Source organism: Chaetodon trifascialis, chromosome 8 (genome assembly GCF_039877785.1).
Source record: "Chaetodon trifascialis isolate fChaTrf1 chromosome 8, fChaTrf1.hap1, whole genome shotgun sequence".
Lineage (NCBI taxonomy): Eukaryota > Metazoa > Chordata > Actinopteri > Chaetodontiformes > Chaetodontidae > Chaetodon > Chaetodon trifascialis.
In genome coordinates, this window is record NC_092063.1 from 24,498,306 (window position 1) to 24,521,214 (window position 22,909).

General features: G+C 42.8%; 1 protein-coding gene across 1 annotated transcript in view; it reads right to left on the bottom strand.

The window, feature by feature from the left end:
- Window positions 1–22,909, bottom strand: part of lamb2 (laminin, beta 2 (laminin S)) — a 50,473-nt gene that overhangs the window by 23,756 nt on the left and 3,808 nt on the right. Inside the window, exons 3-7 of the mRNA XM_070968747.1 lie at window positions 8,905–9,074; window positions 8,509–8,644; window positions 4,533–4,606; window positions 4,233–4,421; window positions 3,072–3,135 (exon numbers count right to left, since the gene is read on the bottom strand). Of these exons, the coding sequence (XP_070824848.1) occupies window positions 3,072–3,135; window positions 4,233–4,421; window positions 4,533–4,606; window positions 8,509–8,644; window positions 8,905–9,074 (633 nt within the window). The remainder of the gene's footprint in view (window positions 1–3,071; window positions 3,136–4,232; window positions 4,422–4,532; window positions 4,607–8,508; window positions 8,645–8,904; window positions 9,075–22,909) is intronic.

The window sequence follows — 22,909 nt, forward strand, 5'->3', positions numbered from 1 at the left end:
CTGACTGGCATCAGCTGTTTCATTCATGCTTCACGATCACTGGCTCACTGGCGGTCTGTCGCATCCAGTGACACTGATGCAGGTGTCCAGTGTGCCCATGATAACCCTTCACTGTTGCTCTGCTGGTAACACCATGCCAACACTGTTTGCTGCTGCAGCTCCATCATCACACCAACCTCCACCTTATGATCCAGATGTTTGATGTCGGTATTGACTAAAAATGTAACGATCATGAATATGTTGTCTCCAGAAAGATCCTCGAAAAAGCAGAACCCTCTCCACTAAATCTTCCTGTATAACCACTTGCTATAAATAGTCTATTCCTTGACGTAGGTGTCTCTCAACGAACTGAACAGTCTCTCCATATATTGAGCAAAATACAATCCAAATATCATTTGTAAGATTCGAGTACATTTTCGGAAGGGGACATCGGAAAATGATGGACAGTAATGGAATGTGGTGCTGAAATGGGTCTTCCCACGTCCGGCCTCTTTATCATCTCAGACTGTTTGGAGAAAACTCCTAATAGGGAGAAAGATTTCCAGAGAGATTAGTCTGTTCATCCTGTCAGTCTGCTGGAAAGGCCACGGTCAGAGCATCCCCCTGTTACAGTCCAGCTGTTCACCAGCAGTCACAAAATCATGCAGCTGTGCCAAAACACCCAAGCACACCAACACACTGTTCACGAATTTACACAAGGGCACACACCTTTTGTCATACACATCTACTGATACTGTTGTACTTCTCACTATCTTATGCAAACAGCACAGGAAATATGGCTACGCTACTAACAGTGACGAACAGTAATACGAAGCCACGGCTTTATTTTCCAAACCCTGTCCCGCTGACTTTATCTGAAGTAATAGAATCCCTTTCTGACGGACAAGAGCTAATCCCTCCAGTTCCACTGTGCTAAGACACTGTCTGTTTGTGATCATGCTGCAACAGCAGGCTAGAGAACAGTCCTCCAAATCAGTCAGCAGCAACCAAAGCAGCCAAACAGCAGCTTTCAAGCACCCAAGGCTGAACCTGAGATTGATATTTATCACCAGTTGCACCTAAAGGAATGTATAAAGACAGCTGACAGAAAGGTGACACAAGCCGTCCTGAAAACCAAAACTGTCACACTGTACTCACTGGAGACCAGTGGGGCAGCAAAGCTTACATGCACACAGGCGCGATGCTAATGCTGCTCATGTTTAGATGGTATAATATTTAGCATGTTCACATCATAGTTTGGTGTTTTGACATTTTCTAAGAATGAAAGCCAGCTGACATCAGCTTTAGGTAGATAGTGCTATTCTCTTATGAGGCCCATTTTCAGTCTATATTTGTTTCCATTTTAGTAAATTGGCATAGTTTTAATGGTGTCAAACAAGCCAATAGCAGTTCCCGTTTGCAGTGTACCCATTTATGTGGAGACAGCTATCACTGGATTCCTCCCCTTCAACTCCTGCACACCCCCTGGGGACATTTAGCTTTCTCTTTGTCCTATGGAATGTCCATATCTGTTACCGACCATATCCTGTAAACGAACTGTTAAAATGCCGTCTGGAGCAATGAACTCAATTACCATGGAGCATATGAGAATGTACCCATAGTATTGAAAAACTTTGGAATATAAAACATTTCACTGAAATTACAATTTCACATTTCTGTTTTCTCATTCGGGACATTTTCATAACATTATAAGAAAAGAATATTTGGAAGTTTAGTTAATGAAGCTCTGTTGACGATTATAGATAACCTGTAATCCATACAGTATGCAAATATATGCAAAAGCTGGGAGTAAGAACATCTTAGATAGAAAATGATTGTTGACACACTTTCTCTGAGGCTGTGTATTCCCCCAAAAGGCTCTACCAGTTAAATGCTCTAGTTCATCAATAGTTAAGGTTAGATCAGGGCTGTGATTTGGGTTATTGTCCGCCAATCAAAGAGGCAGAATATACACAGAGGAAGGTTTGCCTAGCAGGCTTGACTCTACTCAATTACTTTGGATGTTTTGGATGTTGATTTATTGTCTTGACAACAGCAGACAGTAAATATGGACTGTTCAGCTGCGAAAGAGTCAGGGGTCTTCGTGTGGGCCAGATATGGCTAGATGTGTCACAACAGAACAAGACAACCTCTGCTGCTGCATTGGAAACCTAGCTCGGGTTTCTGGGAAAAGCTCTCATGTCCTGCCAGTCTAAACATGAGGGCCAGGACAGTGAGGCTGTGTGGGAGAGAAACAGCTGCTTTTCACATCTCTCCATGTCCTCCACACAGCGGGGCCATGTTTCACACCCCATAGAGAGAGAGAGGGGCTGTTACGGTCTGTAATGTGTCACAGCTTGATAACAAGAGCTAATTGTGTCGGATGGAGTTGGATTTATGGTGACAAACGGGACTACAGCTCGCCAAGGAAAAGGACAGATATAAACTACAGGATAATGACGATGGAGCTACTGTTCACGCTTTCACAATTTTCAGAGGAGAATAAGAGGATATTTATGGCAACAGAATTGAAGCTTCAGGCCTCTGGGTGGGTGTTCTTCATGGCAGGTGACTGACACCTGAGGGCCAGCGCTGCCAGGAAACACCGTCAGCTTCTGTGCTGCACTGCTGGCCAGAAAATGCCTGTAAAACCTATGAATGCTGATACACAACATTCTTTTCCACTTTCATGTCCACACAGCGCTGGTTATGTCCACTTTAAGACGCACTTAAAGACGTCCGCATCTTTACAACATTCAGCACTGGGACTGAATTGTATATTTTAGAATCCAGGCGGGCAGTTGGAGGCCATAAACTGCAAGCATTATCACTGATTCCCACTAGACTTTGCATCTTCTTCAGCACATTCTTAGTCATCGGAAAGTCATTATGGCTTGGTTTCTGTCAGATGTATTTTGTGATATGTTTGGAAGAAGAATTTATTTTTTACAATATGCTTGTATCCGAGGGGTTAGGGGTCTGCCTGCACATAGACCCACATAAACAATGTGTTGTGCTTGTCTGACATGGCCTTGGTGTGTTGCATCAAGCCAACGTGTTATACATCATCAATCTGCTGGAGCGTGACCTACTCTGGATGTTCGGGCTGTATGGATCCTCAATCCTGATGGCTGGATCCAACACTCTGTAGATGACCTAGGCCAGCACATACACATTATGCACACACATTAGATATTTGAACTGTCTGAGACTTGGCAGACAAAATAAGTAGCAGTGTATGAAACATGAGCATGAATCAGGCTTAGTGGTCCGCATGGCTGAGCAGTATTCAACATGTGCACTAAAAAATTTGGTTGAGCTTTTTTAATATGGTGGGGTTATTCAAAAGCTTGATTTTGTCCTCTCTGTTTGTTTTCACATGCAGGATCTGTCATCTGTTAAATTGTCATTCAGCTAAGATTCAATCAGAAACTGGCCAGGTGACATGCTACTTAAGCGTTCAGTGTGTAGGACTGACTGGCTTGCAACCACCTGAATATCCATCAACTCACTCTTCCCTACAGAGGGCTCAAAAGGCCCTCTCAAGAGCCAGTGCTTGGTTTGTCTGTTCTGGGCTACTGTAATAACATTTGCGGACTCCATCAAAAAGAGGACTCACTCCCTCTGCAAACATAAAGAGATCATTCTAAAATGACAAAAACACAGGTGATTCTACACTAACGACAACAGACTTATGAAAACAATATTCCATTTCTGCCAATGCATTCTCTTAATCCTACACACCGGACCTTCAAGTCAAAGCTTTGAAGCAGTAGCTCAACAGCACTTTCTTGACGAACGTTAGATGAGAAGGTCAGAACCTCTTTCATGCCTGAATCACAGAAATGAAGGATTAGCTTAGCTTAGCATCAAGACTGGAAAACGTGAAACTGCTAGCCTGACTCTGAAAGCTTAAAAAAAAAAAACGGCCAACCAATGCCTCTAAAATTGATCAATTAACAAATTATATCTTGTTTGTGTAATTCATACACAAACTGCAAAAGACAACAGATTTTGTTTGGACAGAGCTGACCTTGTCACTTCCCTCTGCTTCTTATGTAAGACTTAACTAATCCACCGACAGCAGTAAGGCACAAGGAGTTATTTTGTTTCTGTCTTCTCATCTCATTTTGTGCATGACAACAGCAAGCATATCTCTCGAGATGGAAATTATGTACATGTGCAGAATTAGCTTTGGTGTTATTCTTGAGCATGTGGGTCATTTGGGGTTATTCTTTCAGTCAATCGCTCACCTCTCCTTCTGTTGATGGTTCAATGTCAGAGTAGCGTGACTCACAGATGACATCGTTAATGTTCCGCAAAGGACCCTGAGACACTCCGGGAAAGGTAGAGGCACAGTCGTGGGAAAAGTAGCGGTACACCTGCCAGGTACGACCAAGATCTGCTGACCGTTCAATCAGCATGGCCGCTGGACGGAAAGTCTGCAAGAGAAGAGTGTCTGAGACAAGAATTCTGCAAGGTCTTTAAGAAAAAACCTTTCAGCTACTTGTTGATACAGGTCAACAAGCTGACCACAAGAACTTCCATCCTACCTTGAAGGTCATAATCAGGTGAGTGAAATGAAACTCTGCTTCCAGATCCAACTGGATAAAGACATCTGACTTTCCTACGAGAGAGAGACACAGAGAGTTTACACAAAGCCAACATTTTACATTCTACATACAGTGAAGAACTGTCTGTTATGCTGTGTCAATAATTCAAAAACTGCTAGCACTCATTTTCCATCCCTATCATCAGTTTCTGACAGATGGATGGCAGCGAATAATGGCTAGCTGCAGCGCGTGAATCAGCAACCATGGTTTTGGCTTGAGGAATGGCATCTTGACAGGAAAAGGCCTTCATTCTTGGCAGGAGAAATGTAGAGAGCATGTCGGAAAAGCCCACACACTTCCTGAGCTGTAGAGCACCAAGTGTTCTGGAGGGCCACGTTACTCCGAGGACCACTTTCACTCTTGTTCTCTGGGTTTTTGTATTACACATAGAGCATAAAGCCAAGAGGACTGTCCCATTCCTGCACACTAATGTACAAAAGCCGCACCACATGAATTTTGTATTTTACAACTTAACACTTTACAACCCAGTAACTTTTAAAGCTGCAGGAGGTAACTTGTATAGAAGTAGTATTTTTTTGTCATATTTGCTAAAACTGTCCCTATGCCCAGACAGCAGTACATGAAACATGTAATCTGTGAAAAAAACCTGGTGCCACTGGTCCCACCTACTGCTCCTACTGTGATTTGCAAGAATCCACCATGCCCGATGCAAAACGACCAATCAGAGCCAGAGGAGTGTCTGAGGGAGTGTCTGACATCTGTCAATCATTACTCACACACGCTGTGAACTCTGCTCATGCTGCCAGCTGCCACTCAGTCAAACAGCGGCGTCAGGAGGCGAGTGAAAGCTATGGCGGAACTGCTCCTACCGCCGCTGCCAACAACAGCATATACGGCTAAGACAACAAATAACCATGAAGCTAATATGGTGATTGTTACAGTAACTCTCTGCAGCGAGTATGGTATGTTAGCGACTGTGATGTAGTTAGCTTGTTTCCGATGCTAAGGCTAACGTTACTGGTTGTCACGGCAGCCGCGCAGACACCACAGGGAAGAAGGGCTTGGAGGCAGGGCATGAGTGCAGCGGAGAGGGAGGGACGTGGAACTTGCGTTGGTTCAAAGTTTCAGGCTAAGTGTGCTCTCTTCTCGAGCTTACCTACTGCAGCTTTAAACTGCTGATTTGAAGACAAACCACAGCTTTTTCATACATGCAAAAGAAAAAAAAGGGAGGATTCATTTAAATGCCTACTTAGTTACATGCAAAAACATGTGTCTATACATGTCCATGTATCCTGGGGAATCACCTAAACACCTTTAACATTTCACAGCTTGCAGGTAATGACAGTGTGAGTGTGTGGCACACAGTATTTTAATGGGCCATGTTAGCGAAAGCCCTGAGTTGGAGAACATTAGGAGCCAGAGGGGAAACACAGCAGATGGATTACTATGCTATTGATATGGTCAACCTACCAATTAAAGCTGCACTAATCAGTATCTTTATATTAGCAAAGGCTCAAATAACTGTGTAATGTGAAATGTGTTGCACGTAGTAATGAACCCAGAGAGAAAAATCATCTGACTCTGCTGCTTCACAGAGGCTTTAGGCATCTTTTAGTTCTTTGGTATGGTTGTACACTACAACCGTATAATTCACTCTTACTTAATATCTACATTAACTTTAGACCATACAGTATGTCACATGTGTGTATGGTTTGCTGGTTATTGAGGAGTTCTGTCCCTCAGTTACAAAAACAAATCCTGTTTAATGCTGCTCTGGGTGGGTGAATATATATCTGACTGTGATGTTACACTTTAGCATTAGCTATGTTGAAGGCATCTCTATGTCCAAATTTCAGAACAATTACCATTTACTAGTATGAAGTATCAGACTACGGCTTACAGCTCTATCAAAATCTAGGCTTTACAACTTCATATGTGAGATATCATGACTGTGAGCCAGTGTTCAGCTTAATATAGCATACTCTGGACGAGGGTCTTCCTGACTTTCTAATGTTATCCCTGAAACTAGTCCAACAAAAGGAAAACAAGCTGTGTGCTGTGAGAGGAAACTTATCATGAGCATTTTCATCAGTGAGTCTCCAGTTAACACTTATAGCCACATATAGCCCTGTGAGGCCCATAACTAAGACATAGTGCCTTAAAAGGGTTAACATTGAAACCAAGTGTCTAGGTAAACTGGTAATGTTTGTAGCAAGCTCATTTCTGAATAGTGTAGCTAACCAGTGGATCAGACTCCCAAACTACAACAACTACTACTCACACACACTTGCATAATCAACCATAAATCAACAGCTGAAAGGCACAGGAAGGAACACAATGGAAAAGGAAAAGAAGTGTGTGTGTGTGTGTGTGTGTGTGTGTGTGTGTGTGTGTGTGTGTGTGTGTGTGTGTGTGTGTGTGTGTGTGTGTGTGTGTGTGTGTGTGTGTGTGTGAAAGAGAGACAGAAAGAGAGACAGAAAGAGAGACAGAGAGAGAAAGAGGCCAGTTTTAAAGAGTAAATGAGTCTTGCTGATAGTTAGTTGTCATAAATAAATAAGTCATATGTACTAAACTGTGCTGTAATATGATGTAAAAGGCACACATAACATACACATGCAGAATGCACCTGTTTCGCCCACACTGCCTTTTAATGCCAGCGTGCATGCATGCCCATGAAACTGCCTTTCCAATTAATAAGTGCACACAATCAAACCACTGTGACCCATATGACACAGGCGGACTGTGCCACCACCACCATGGAAATACCACAGAGATGCCATGGAAAAGCTGCAGCGACCAGGAGTAAAAATAGTCACTACGCTTCCTGTCCCCCTTCTTCTTCGTCGTCTTCTTCTGTTTCTCTCTGTTCTATTCTGGGTCTGGTGCTGCTGCACAGTGCTGTCATCAACAGCACTCTATTACAGCAACATGGCTCACAAACAGCTCAAATGAGCCTTGTGACCAACTGGCCCCTCTGCACAGGGCTTTATAGTCACTCATTGTCTCAAACAGGTCCCTCTCCCTGTCCCTTACTACTGTCTCTCACTCAGTCCTGCCGACTGCCTCGCTCTTCTCTTTCCATCAGAGCTTTTACTGTTCTCCTCTCTCTGTCATCTCCCTTCTCTCTCTCTCTGTTAAGATGCCAGAGCAGGACCTACTCTGTTATTAAGCCCATCTGTAGCTGGTCAGAGGATGTTGGCCACAGTGTGTGTGTGTGTGTGTGTGTGTGTGTGTGTGTGTGTGTGTGTGTGTGTGTGTGTGTGTGTGTGTGTGTGTGTGTGTGTGTGTGTGTGTGTGTGTGTGTGAGTGTGTGAGTGAGTGAGAGAGTGAATTTAAAATTCTCTACAGCTACCAGTTGCTTACTGCTCATGGTTTCAATAAACTTTTAGGCATCTCGCTCTTTTTCCAATTTTTACCCTTTTTCCAATCGAATTATTTCTGCTTCATATCCACTGCCTCCTCTTTTTAAATGCCTCCATTTTCTCCCTTCTACATATCTGTATTCAAATCTATTGTCTCAGCTGTAATTAAAGCTTCAGTGCAAATTTATAGCCCTGAAAATGAAAGGAGACCTCAGACTGAATTACACATTCACACACTGACTTCACATCTCAAATACTGAGTACTGAGATGAAAGTACACAGGGACTGTATATGCATCTGTGATGTCTCTGTTTACTCTTTGTGTGTGTGTGTGTGTGTGTGTGTGTGTGTGTGTGTGTGTGTGTGTGTGTGTGTGTGTGTGTGTGTGTGTGTGTGTGTGTGTGTGTGTGTGTGTGTGCGTTCCTACAATCCTTGTGTGCATTTCCCTGCTCCAGGGAAGTCAGAAGTCAGTAACTATTATTTCAATTATTATTTTAATTGCTTTTGTAACTATTTATTTTAGCTATTTTAATAAACCGTGCACTGATATTGTGTGTCAGTGCAGGTCAAAAGGGACCACAAAGTCTGCTCACCATTCTCTGACTGCCACCAGGACTTCTTGCGGTGAGGTTTGAAGGTGGTGATAACGTTCTCTATCCGGTGATTGATGGTGTTGTACACTGGGTCATAAGGCCGTCTAGAGTCACAGTCGAAACACTTCTTCTCATCCTGCAGTGGGACAGGAAATGCTTACATGGTCAAAGGTGAAAGACTGCAGGGGTCAGCGAGAACCCAGAGAAACATCTTCAAGATAAGACACAGGCTCAATTTTAATGACAGAGAAAAGTCATGCATGCTTTCATATCATCACATCTGGACTACAGAAACTCTCTTTTAAACTATCACTGAGTCTCACAATGACAGTTTTCCAAGAACTCAGATCATTGACTAACTCTAGCAGGTCCTGTCACATCAGCACACACACTGACCTGCAGATGACTGACAATGCAGTAGGGCTCTTTTTTCCTCATCCCACACGTGGATGAGGCCTTCAGGTTCTTCTCTCGTCCAACCAGCAAGTCCCCTGTTGCTGGGTAACAGCTGCCATGGGCACAGCCGTGGCTGTGGTCAGGCTCCTGGCCAACGGCGGCAGCCAGGACTAGAAGGGAAACAGGAAATGAATTACAATGAACAGGAAATAGCAGTACAGAGTGGCATCATTTCCTAATAGAGGACCCATTCACAAGCTTGTGCTGGCAAATTAAGTGGACATGAAAGCAGAACTCTTCTGTCTGTCCTAGAAAGAGAGACAACATCAAAGCTCTTATCTGTTGCTGGGGAAGGAAGACTGGGAGGAAGTGAAGTTGCAGGAAACTCGAGAGCTAAATTTGTGGTTTCATTTGACTTTGAATGACTTTGAATTTAATTATGTTACAGTAACCTGAGCAGCGAATGTGAATCAGTTCTTCTCTGTTCCTTAGATATGATGTGGAATAAAGAAGTGAATAAAGAGGCTGAAACAAGCAACACTTTCTATGTTGAACAGTCTTCTAATAATATTTTTATACCTATGTTCTATATCCACAACTTATTTTGTTAAAACAAATACACATCGTTTTATGGCTTTTAATCATGTTTACAGGACTTGTAAGGCTTCTCTGTGGAATGGAGTATAGTAGGTTCCCCACGAGTTCAGGCACACTGTAGAGCTTCAGATATGATCCAGACTAACATAATGGTTGGGAGGAAGGTTTTGTTAAGAGGCTGGAGGACTACAGGAGAACCATGTTTTCAGAGAGGTTCAGTATGGTGCAGCTTTTCTCTGTAATATGATACTTTACTTTACAGTCAAGCATTTAAAGAATAGAAATATGTGTTGTGTGTGCCATTTTAATTTCACCTCCTAGACAGTAAAACCAGTACGATGCACAGAAACAAATATGTATTTTATCGTTATGTGGTCATCAAAAGACAACTTTTGGTCCATTTCATATTTCTCATGGTTTATAGCACTTCAGAGAATCTTTTTTACAATCTTCAGTGTCGAAGTCTCACAAAGGTCATGGACTGCAGGGTATGAAGAACTTATTAAGTCGGACACTGGCCCCAGCAAGTAGACAGCTACTGCTTGATCAAGAGCTGATTCAATGTTGAGACAACATCCAGTGGGAGGGGGATTATGTGAGGGCAACCCTACAGGTTAACAGGCTCCGCAGTCTGCAGGGGTCCCAAAACAACTGATCAGACAAGAGGCCCCAGCTACAGGCTACATCTGGAAACTAACCAACGCAGGTCACTCAGAGGTCAACTAAGAGCAGCACCAGAAGCAGAACATCAGGAAATGAATGAATGATCATTGACTCATAGTTTAATCCTCCAGATCAAACAGAAAAGCTTGTTTTAGATTGGAGCACATGTTGCACCATGGAGTGAGCAGATAGTGGGCCGTTCTGTGATACAGCACTGGAGCCTTGGTGTGACTGAGTAGCTGTGCTGTGTGTGGGAGTTAAAATAAACCTTAGAAACTTTCATGACGACCAGCAGCAGCCGTCACACATTCCACTGGACAGCTTGACGTGAATCTCTCCTCCTGCGTGCCTCTGGGACCTGTAGTCAGTGTGTGTTACTAGGAGGAAACGGCTATGAGGAGAGTGGGCACCCAGGAGTCCTGCTGTCAATCCACAGCCCGGATACAACAGGTGTTTTCAATCCTCCCTCCGCATGTATACAGTCTAAATGGCAACATGTAACAGCTCCACTAAACACTTCTGCACAGTGCATCAAATTCAATAAGCTTTGGATATTAGGGTTTATATTCACAGAAAAGATGAATGCTTAGTATTGTCCTGCGTCAGCTGGCTTTATATTAATACAGTTGTAAATGTTCACACCTGGAAGCTACACAGCACAAAACACGCAGCTTCACTGCAGCATCTGGGTCTTCGTTCTTCGAGGGCACTTTGACGAGTACACTTTCATGCATTATACAGTATTTGTGCCTTAATCCTGAGTGGGTGATGGCACATTTTGGAGACAGAAAAAGTTTTTTATTGTTTTTAGAGAAATTATATTGCACGAATAACATAATTGAGCCAACTTAAATCTGCTCTGTGGTCAGTAAATTGATCTGCAGAACCCTGTATCCTTATAATGTGTGTTCTCAAGTTTGCTTGCTCACTTCACATGTACTTCATTTGCTGCAACATAGGTACAGGTTTTTCATCAAGAGGGTTCAGGGCTAAAATGCTTCCAAATGAGGTTGAATACTTAATGTATAGCTCCCAGTAAACATTATCATATTGTCACTAGCATTTAGCATCTGAAAGCCTTTAAAACTAGACTAGGACTGCAAATTAAAGTACAGTAAATAAAGCCACATTTTCTATGAAGCCATTCCACTGCATCAGTGCTATCATTTCTTGAACTTGGAGGCTGGATGCTGGACAGCGCCCGGATGCTCTCTGCAGATCTACACTCACTGATTAAGGTTAACACGGACAGTGAATTATCACAGTCTGACACTGCTATACAGCCACAGAGCAGATAGGGAGCCTGCTGGGAACAGTGCAAAGGAGGATTTCACATGGACACTCGCACACATACAAACACAATCTTAACACTCACTCTAGAGGGAACCCATGTTTCCCTGGCATCTGGACAAGTCTCAGGCTGGTGCCAGCCAAGTGAGCAACAGGCAGATATGAGGGTCACAGACACATGCCCTGCATGTGCACCTGTGCAACTTCTGCACACACACACACACACACACACACACACACACACACACACACACACACACACACACACACACACACACACACACTCAGTCATAGTTTTAATATAACTCATTAATTGAGACTCAAACCCCACAAGTACATAAAATCTTACTCATGCTCCAACTTAAAGGGAATATAAGCATCAAGTGTGTGCTTGTTGACTACGCAGTAGACAGCAATTAGAGGATTTGTTCAAACATGAGGTAAGGATCTCTGAGCTGCTTCACGTGTCATTATCAGCCCCGACAATGACTGACATAATGGTCTGTGATAAAATAGATCCGAGTTGGTTCCTTTATCTTTTATCTGGCTCAGAGAGGAAGAGAGTGTGACAAAACACAAACAGAGCAGGTCAGATAGGTGACTTGACAGGTGAGAGAAAAACAAGAGAAACACAGCACTGAGTCTTTGTGCAGACAGTGGGAAGATCCATCCAGACACAACTTGATATCTATTCTGGAAACTATCTTGGCACACACTCAAAGGCCTGTGCGTGTGTGTGTGTGTGTGTGTGTGTGTGTGTGGAGGGAGGGTGGAAGAGTGAAGCAGACGTCTGATGTGTTGTATAATCACTAGGTTTCTTCTTGTCTTTTATCTCTGTGTTTCTGTCTGTGTTTGTTTGTGTACTTCACAGGCTTCACACCTCTGCTCACAACACAAGTGGAGCTGATGAAACCGTGGCCTGATGAAAAAATCATCAACCGTGCTGAAGGAGAAGGTGGACAAATGAGGACATTTTCAACCACTTCACTTCAGTTTACACAAATTCCTGATGCATGCAGTTTCATGTTTAAAAACACTATTCTTTGCTTGTTTTAAGACTTATTAAAGTGTGCACTACAACTTCTTTAGTCCAACCATCGAATAGTAAATTATATAAACTATGCATGTGATGATGCATGTCTTGTTCCTCAGTGTGAGGCCGAGCAGGGCGATGTCAGAGCCTGCATGGCTGTCACTGTAAAGCTGACAGTGATCAGACTGCTGCTGGCTTGATGGGAGCCAGGGAGGGAAGAAGAGCACAGCAGAGGGAGGGAGGGTGAAGTAGAGATAAATGGATGATATCTATCACAGACACTTGTATTCAAAGCACTTTATAGTGCAGTGTGTTCTTTTAATGTAGAGGCTCTAACTGTGTAAGTGCAACACTCATGAACTGCAGGAGCCGTAGACACAGGATGTGAAGTGAAAATGAAAAATGTCAGAGTGGGAAAAGACTCTTCCTGCTGACAGGTAGAAGATGGATATCATTGTCCTGTCTCTGGGTCACTGTACGTGGTGAGACACAGTTCCAGCACATAGCTGCGCCTATAAACCACACTTTGTCATTTTTACATTTCAGTTTGTGTACAGATTAAACAAACAAACAAATGTGTTCAAGACTAAAATGATGGTATGGCATATTTAACCTTTGCACAGAGCCCATGCTGGGATATATATATTTTAATCTACTGTGTTACATATATTCTCTAGTGTGCAATAATACAAAATTTGTAATATTTCACAAGATATTCCATGGATGTAGTAGCAAAATGTTAAACATAAATAAGACAGTAGTGCAAACAGTAGGTCTGCACAAACAGTCTGTAAACATGAGAGTGGTATCAATGCTACAGATCTTACCTCAAACGTAACACACAGTAACTGTATGACAGCGGTATCAATCCTTTCATCTCACCGTTTCCAAGGAAGCAAATATGTATTAGCATATTCAATGTATTTTGCAAAACTATTCCTTCAAGTCTTTGTCCAGTCCAGTTTTGCCTGATACTGCATTTCAGGGCGTGTTTAGAGTATCTTTGCTGTGGACAGTAGGTGAGCGCTGCTACTACGGCTTTAAAGGACCAGCGTGTAGGGTTGAGTGGTATCTAGTGGTGAGGTTGCAGATTGCAAGCAACTTCAATGGCCGTGAAACACAATGACTCCTATTTTCAGGTGACTATATACTAAAAAACGCATACTTCTGAATATCATATTCCATTTCTGCCATATTCTGTCAAAAGAGCCCCCTACATCTCACCCACTGGTCCTATAGAATGGTGCTGAAACGAGTAGTTTATTAAACAACTATAATTCAACAGAAATGAGTTGAAATCTGATGCTCCAGCATTATTTTGGTCTGTTTTTTTAAGACCAGCGGTGGCTCCATGTGAGTGAAAAGTGGGCAGGCGGTCGATCAGCTGAGGGGAAGTTTTAGGCATGACTTGCTCCTCAGTCTGCCTCAAGTGAAAAGTTAATATTGTAGCTTTGAGGACAGAGGTGTTTCAGTGGTTGATTAGACTTCAGAGTTTCTTTCCTTCTTCTTTTTTCCCTTTCTTTCCTCTGCAGCCATAAATGGAGAGGCACAGAGGAATGCAAGCTGACAGCTGAGAGAAGAGAAGGGGGCTGTGGTGGTGCTGCTGGTGTGTGTGTGTGTGTGTGTGTGTGTGTGTGTGTGTGTGTGTGTGTGTGTGTGTGTGTGTGTGTGTGTGTGTGTGTGTGTGTGTGTGTGTGTGGTGGGGTCTCAGCTCACAAAGCACTGCTGTTCAACTAGCCATTATCCTGTAACAGCAGGCTTTGCACTGTAGCCCTGCATCACATTGTGCACTATTCTGCTTGTTTAGCCACTTTAACCACACTGCACTTTAAGGGTTTATTATTCAGCTGCTTTTAGTATCGTAGGTGACAAACTTCATTCACTCCACAAAGACCTCTTCGTCTTTAGATGTCATATGTTACTGCAGCAGCAGTCATGACGTTTAGAACGACAAGCATGTGACACAGTGTCCACTGTTGTTACCCTATTCTGAGCTAAGCTAGTTAAAAAAGGCACGATATCCTGCTCATGCCAAAGGACAGTGAAATCTAACTCTGAGCTGAAAAGCCTTCCACATGAGTCAACCTTTATCTGTGGCAGTGATACAGGATGTATGGTGCAGTCTGCAGAGCATCTGACTTCCATTCCCACAAATGAATTCCACCCCTGCCCCTTGCTCCCAGGTGAGCTCTGCTTTTATTCCTGTCTTTCATCCCTACGTTTGATTTCGTCTCTGCCTTCAACCCCTCAGTAAACAGAAGGTACAGTGCACAAGCATAGCCCCCACCACACTTTCTAAAAACTCATCTCAGTTGCCAGCGTGTGACAAAATTCATGTGTCTGTCATTTCCCTAAAAAAGCTATTGAAAGAAAAACTGGAATAGCCAATGAGGAAAACCGAGCAGGCATGGTCAGTTTGTTCGTTTGTCATATCACAGGTGGAAATTCCTGCAGGGCAGACGACGTAGACGACATGATCTGAGTCCTCGCACTCAAGGCTTTTTAAACATATTGTTTAAATGACACATAATAAAGCACAATTTTAACCACTAGTTGCTTAATCAAGTACTTAGCAGATATTTCTACAGTGAATGTGAACACTTATGATTGACAGTAATATCAGTTTATATCAGATGGAAACATTAACAGTTAGTCAGGAGGAGCATGTCCAACTATAGCTTTAACAATGATGTATGGATGTTATGTCGGGGTACTAGACATCACTCTCTTCCACTATCATCAGGACAACAAATGGCGGAATATATGTTGGAGGAATGGTTGAGGGTTGGGTTCAAGGACTCACAATTGACAAGGAGAGTTGAAGCTGTCCTTTAGGCTTGTGGTGGCTCAGTATTTAACTTACTTTATGTTGGCTATTCCCTTAATTTGTCACTTGTCTGCATCCATCTAGTCCTTCAGAGCAACTAACTGCTCCAGCTCTGTGTTGGGAGGGTGGGATGTCACATCAACTTGACACATTCCACTTGGACAGGCTGTCGAGACACAGTTTGCTGTCACATCTAGCTGCGTAAATAATTCAGGAAACCAAGACAAACAAACAAACAGATGGACAAGAGAGCAAACATGAACACATGCTCAGACTGGAGGAGGGTTAAGAGTTAAACACAGCACGTTGCCAAGAATATTAAAATGACAGCATGGTCAGATCCAGTATCAGCCTGCTAATGACAGTGAGCAGACAAGAATAGCATCATTTTAAGACAGGCAATGAGCCGCATACCTGACCAGAGTGAGTGTGGGTCTGGAAGGCGGCACAGATACATTTAGCCCTCACCATCAGACAGCTACTTTCAAACCCGGGAAGAGAAAAGTCAACAGCTTTTTATCCTCAACTCCTCCTGGCTAATTAGTTTACATTCTCCCTCTCTGTGTCTCCATCATCTCTTTGCTCTGCACTTAGCTGATGGATGGTCAACTCCCACAGTCAAACACCCAGCTGTTCTCCTCCCTCCACGCCTATTTATTATCCAGCTCCTGCTGCACCTCAGCAGCTCTAACTCCCCTCTCTGCCCTGCCGTTCACCTTCCTCACTTGTTTCATCCTCCCTTCCTTAATCAGCATGAGGGCCTTGCTTCTGAAAGTGATTGCTGACCTTAATGTCATTTACTATTTAAGTATAAAGCTACATCAAGAGTCGACCATGGCCAGGCCTGGTCCACAAAACAGTCTTTTTTGGAAAATGACAAACGTCAGTGTAGTTATAGCCCAAGTATGCAGCAATCTGTTTTGATACCAATGATGGCTTGGCTATGAGTTTAAAATTGACACATAAATACTGGATTTATGTAAAACATAATACTATACATCAATACTCGGAAGTTCTGCGGGAGGTTGTATAACTATATCTTGCAGCGTGTCCCACGGTTCAGTCCTGGGGCCCTTAGTTTTTAGTCATGCATGCTGACATTAAGTTTTACCATCCTCTAACCAAGCATCTGTTACCATTGGTATGCAGATGACACAACTCTACATCCGAAGTTTCACAATATGAACCTTTTCAGATCTTGTCAATTATTCAATTATGTAAAGACAAAGTAGAAAACCTCATGGTTTTATGCTTCTGCCAAGCAGTCAAGTTGCATTTCAATCCATGTCTGCCAGACTATAATAAGAGGTAAGTGTATTTTGAGAAAGTGAGAAACATGTTGTCTTCACTTAGAGACTATTTTTCCAGAGGAGTCCAAAGGACTGATAGAGATGATAGAGATTGTAGTCCAGCGCAACCAGTGAGGTTGTGCTGGACTACAATGCAATACAATGACATCCAAGATTGGAGTCACTAATTCAGTATCTGACCAAATGTGAAGCATGGTCTCAATCTCTCCCCTGTTCCCGGGTTATCACGTTGAATAATGGCCAGAAAAGTGTTTCTGCAGAACATTATGATGTCACAGTGAATATGACCTTTGACCTTTTCGATATAAAATGTCATCACTTCATCATTTTATTCTATGAGATATTTGTGTGAAATTTTGACGTAATTATGGTCAAAAATGTGTTTTGTATTGTCGCAGTGACCGTTGACCACCAATGTCTAATAGGTTCATCCTTGAGTCCAAGTGAGCATTTGTGCCAAATTTGAAGAAATTCCCTCTTGAGATATGGCGTCCATGAGAATGGAATGGACAGACGGAGGGACAGACAACCTGAAAACAAAATGTCTCAAGCCACAGCTGTCGCTGGTGTAGAGGCAGGTTTTTGGTTACAAGGAAGAAGCCAAAAGAAACAACAACACTTTTACATTTAGCAAGAACATTGCTCAACGCAGGTCACAGCATTTCCCTCACCGGACAACCATTACCCTCCTCTCGATTACTACCGTGATTTATTCATTAAGAGCCTGATCAAACATCTCCAGCTGGTTCTAAACACGGCAGCAACAATTCCTCTTATTGGATTTAAAGGTTCAGCTCATCAAAAAGATCACTGAGTCCTTTCCATTCTCTCCAACGATCCGGTCTGCAGTAATGCTGCATTTAGTTTTTAAGTCCTAAGATTCTGGAAGGGCCTCCCTATAGATTTAAAAATGTGCACCTTATTTCCATCCTTTCATCTTTTATCAAGAAACCAATCATTTCATTCTACCTCACCCACAGTATTTTGTTAATGAACATTTCTATCCCCTTCCTGTTTTACATTCATATCAAAGAACATGATGGACCAGATTTGTTTAAATCATTTCTATAATCAAATAGGTTTATAGGAAACGGAGCCTATTTGGAACTACCTGTCATTTTTACTGTATTTACACTACATTCATTCCATATTTTGTCTTGGCCTGAAATGGTATTTGACTCTTCCTCAGCTGTTTCTGAGTTCTGAGTCGCTGACCGCCCGTCTGGCTGTCCAACACATAGAGGGTTTCAGTAAGCGTGGCCAGACGCTGGCCATTACACAGGCTGTTAGATTAACAAGGCATGTCACTGGGAAGCAGCTGGTCCCATTGGAGGAGACATCCACATTTCTGTGCCATCCCGCAGACGTCTGTGTCACTCCATGTTGGAGAGCAACAGGTGGACAGTGGAGAGTGGAGCCGGATGCAAAGCACAGTGTTTGTGAAGCACATTCACTGCCCACTGTGCTTCTGCCAGCCTTCACTCCCACACGTCTGCAGCTTCTGATCATTTACTAACATTTTAACAGAGACAGAGTGAAACAATGTCTGTCTGACCTCCATATTCCTTTGAGAAAAGACAGGCTTATGAGCAGACAGTTGTGAATTTGTATCCTTAGATCATCTTTGAAAATTGGAAATCACAATTTTTTTTTTCCAATGCAATAAAAAAATGCTGTTTTCAGTCCTTACTTATGCTCAAACCTGCTGATGGTGTAGCATAAAAATTGTCCCCAACACAAACAATGGAGCAATGGTATACGCTGGAAAAAAAAATAAAGTTCTCTGAAGGCAGCTACTGTCCTCAAAGTGCCTGCTGTGCTGCCTGAAGCCCAATAAATCCACCAGATGAGGCACACGTGGGCAGCAGATGTGGGGCGCAGCCCGTCGGTCAACCAGTCACTCAGCCGAGGAGAGTGAGTGGCGGCGGGTCTGGTTTGTGATTACGGTGTTGTGTGTTTGCTGAGTGCTCAGCAGCTGCTCAGGGAGGCATGGAGCTCTGAAGCGAGTGCAGATGTGTTCGCTGTAGGTGCTAATCAGAGCCTCTGACCAAGAAAATCTGGCTACACTTAGAGAGAAAGCTCTGAGAAAACTACAGCACACGTGGGAGTTGTCATTAGTCAAAACATGCATTTGGTGTGTTTGCATGTGCGTTTGTGACCTGTATGTCTCCTGTCATTTCTTGATAATCTGGCTAATGCCAACAATTACAAATACTTTTCTGCCCACTGGCCGCGTGCCTTTGTTTTCTCTGCCTGTGAACACATCTGGGTGCATTTGTGTTCTTCAGTATGAATGCTTGTAAGTATACCTCTCGTCAGCAATGAGCTTAATCATGTAATTATATTGTGTCTTACTGTTAAATGTTGAAATTGCTTTCCTGTGTGGCCAAAGGCAAAGTGCAGATACTCTGAGTATAGCAGAGAATACACAGGAGAGTGCTGCCTGTGTGTCTGCGCGTGAAGTCACGTTTTAAACTTTGATTTGAACTGATGATGAGCCTGCGTTTCCTCAGAGAGTGGAGGCGGCGGAAAGAGATCAGGAGGAAACAAATTTGTCAATAATGCATGAAAGTTCCTGATGTTTCCCTCCAGGTATCTGCACAAGCTTTGATGAGCTGGCGGGACCGTGCCAGTATGTTTGAAAGTTTAAGCTCCGACACATTAAATCATGTATCCATCATGTATTTTAGAAGGTCATTTCTGTGAGGTATAAAAATCAATTAGTAGACTCTTGAACATGGCTGATGCTGTGTACTCCAGGTGAACATCAAAGCATGCATGATTGCATGCATGTAGATTTGTGCTCAGTGCTGGGCAACCTATTCAATGTTGACTGATGGCTTACCCAATGGCTCCTTGGAATGGCAGACAAAGTTGATGTACATATTGATACTACAGTAGCATGGTGTGAAAGTGTTCTGATAATAAGTGTATATGACTTGTTGTTAATGACCTAAAGCATGCATACATGTCTTTTAATTGTACTTCCCTCCAGTAAGAAGTCCTGTTTTTCTCATAAAGTGGACTAATGGGCCATGCTAACTGTGCACTCTCCACCTCCATCGTAGAGACCTGGGTAACGCAACTGTGGCTTAGCAATATCCAAGCTTCCCAAATAAACTTCAGTTTTACATAGATCATTTCAAGTGTTCGTCTCTGACAGTCACAGTCTGAGTCAGACAATCACAGAAATCAGCACCATGTTCCCTCCTTTAATGCAGGACGCCACATTTCAGGTGTGGCAAAGACAGGGGCTGAGAAGTTTTAGCGACCTCTTTATAGGGAATAAGTTTGCTTCTTTTGAACAGTTGTCTGTTAAATACAGTTTACCTCCTTCTAATGTTTTCAGTTACAGGTATGGCACTTTGTTTCAGGCCTGGTGCCGGGGTTCCCAGACAGACCTCCCACTACTGGTGGTGTCCTTTAATCCAGCTATGAAGAAGGCTATTGCTAGAATGTTAAGTTTGTTCTCCCACTCACATTCTCTATCCATGTCGTCTGTCAAAGAGGCTTGGGAGCAGGATCTACAGATTAGTATCAGTGGAACGGATTGGTCTAATATTTTAAGGACAATTCATTCATCTTCAATGTGTGCAAGACACTCTCTAATTCAGTTCGAAGTGGTGCATCGAGCTCATCTCCCTAAATCCAAATTGGCGAGAATTCATTCTCAAGTTGACCTGATGTGTGATAGATGTAAGACGGCGGAGGCCACTCTAATCCACATGTTCCTGCTCTGTCCCAAGATACAGCGATATTGGGAAGGTATCTGTGAAGCACTTTCTAATATACTTAGGGTTAAAATAACCTTAAATCCACTCTTGCTGCTTTTTGGGATCACTGTAAAGGGGGTCGGAAGGTCATTGCTTTTTCAACCTTGTTAGCGCACCGCTTAATCTTGCTGAAGTGGAGGGATGCGGCCCCACCCACGTTATCACATTGGATCAGGGACACGCTGTTTCATTTGAAACATGAAAAAATTAGGTGTATGATGAGGGGCTCTGAAGGAGGGTTCCATCGGGTGTGGGGGCCTTTCTTGGATTTCTTTGACCACACTTCAACAGCGATGTAGGAGTGAGTCTTCTCATGGTGTTCTGGCTGATTCACTGAGGTCTGTGTGTAAATCTTCATGTCTTACTGATTTTTCTTTTGTAACAGTGGGAAAGGGGTGTTTAGTTGCGTGTGGGGTGGGGTTTTTGATATGTGTATTGTTTAAAACTCAAATGAACATATTCAACATAAAGCAGAATTTCCTATCACTAGTTCAGAATGACATATGAATCACTTAGACTAGCATGTAAAACCAAGACCTCTCTGCAGTATGGATGCATCATCAGACAAGCAGAACAGCTAATGTAGCGTTGCCTAAAAAGCCAGGCCTATCAAAAGAAGGGTTGACAGTACACTAAGCAACTAACCTGCTCTTTTACACCACACACTGCTGCTTCAGGTAAATGTTCCACTTTCTGGAGGATTCTCATGTCAATATGATTCACATGCAGATGAGCCGGAACATGAGACAGCTGGCCTAAATTTACAAGCCAAGAGGTGTTATACCTTTGTGTGTTTATGTGTGTGTGTGTAATTTAAGGATGACAACAAAATCTGAATCAGAAATATCTCAAGAAAATAATTATCACATTGCGTCCTTCCTTCCGTTATCTCTATCTTCCTTCCTTCCTCTCTTCCTGCCTTCTATCCTTCCTTCCTTCCTTATTCCTCCCTCCATCCTGACATGCTGCAGCATCGCTCTGTAATTGCGGCTTGTCTGCCATTAGATGATTAGAGGTGTGGAGGGGTCTGAGAGTGCTTTTTAACAAGCTGCACATGACATGAGCCGTTGCTAGAATGGTAAAATCAGTAAAACCAGCCTTTGAATCTGGAAGAAGCTGTTACTCGTATATCCTGACTCACTGTGTGAATGAAAATATGTCAATGCTGAGATACAACGAAGATAAAAGATGTCCCTCCTCCGCCCTCTGTTCTCTGAACGTGTCTGTGGACATACAGCCTCAGCTCCCCTTTCAGGCAAAATGAACACTAACACCTCTTTCGTCATTTATGGAGCACAGGCAGAAGCTTCAGGGACCTCTAGGCCTAAAATAAATCAAAATCTATCAGAGAGAACACTTTTTACAAAACTGGGCTGAGTAATTCATGAGTAATGTCAATAATTATTTTTGCTGTTGAGAAATTAGTAATGCAGTTACTTTTATCGTGAACAACACGTCATGAGTAATTCACTTGGCCAGCTGTTCATGACAGGATGAAAATACTGACCTGATGATGAACAGGAGATACAGAACTGGTCGGCTGGTGAAGTTCTGGAGAATGTTCGTGAACTTTTTGTCAGGCGTTGCCTCATGTCATGGCCAATAATCTATCTAGGCAGCTGCTTCATGTTTTGTTTTTATTCTGTTTATTTAGCAGCTGCCATTTGACATTTTGAATTGTTATTGAAGGAAAAGCACTGAGGCTACTGATATCATTAGCAATGCCTTCTTTCCATTCCAGTAGTAATAGTAGTGTTCCAGTAAGACATGAGGACTAATGTTTCCATCCAACTGTAGCAGAAATATAATTTCTAAAAACATAATTTTAGAAAATCTGCAAAAATTAAAAAATTAATGTGCTTTTTCATCCACTGGCACTTAAATATGAGGAGTTGGTTCACTGAGATAAGCTATTTCTCCAGTTGGGTGCCACTGAACTTTTGCAGGAGAACATCACAGCATGATGACTGAAACAGTTCATTCTCAAACGATGGAAAACCATAACTGTCATGTCTGTCTGTGTTAAGCTGCAGTGTGGATCATTACAGCCTCACTGTCACTCTATTCTACATTTCCACTGAGGTTGTTTATGTGCAAACTGAAACGTGAATAAAAAGTGTGAATCAACATGTACAATACCAGTCCCCTGAAACTGGAGCTGCTAGACAGAATTCAGCCATCATTCAGTTTAGTATCTAAACCTGTGCTTTTCCTGCTTTTACCTGTAAAAATGGGAAAAAAGTCTTACTGACCAGGATGGGTCAAAATACAGCCACACAAACAACAGACACAGCACTAAAGTGAAGATGCTCAAATGATCTCAGTGTATGACGTCAAATCGTCCAAAAAGTGACTGTTCCTTTGCAGGTGGGTCGCCAACGTTCACCTCCACACTGTTAGCACATGGCAGCTCCTCTCGGTTCACCACTGTGCCAACCACCTCATTGTTTTTAATGAGATCATCTCCATTTCCTATTCCTCCTCCCTGCCCCTTCATCCTCCCCCTCGCGTC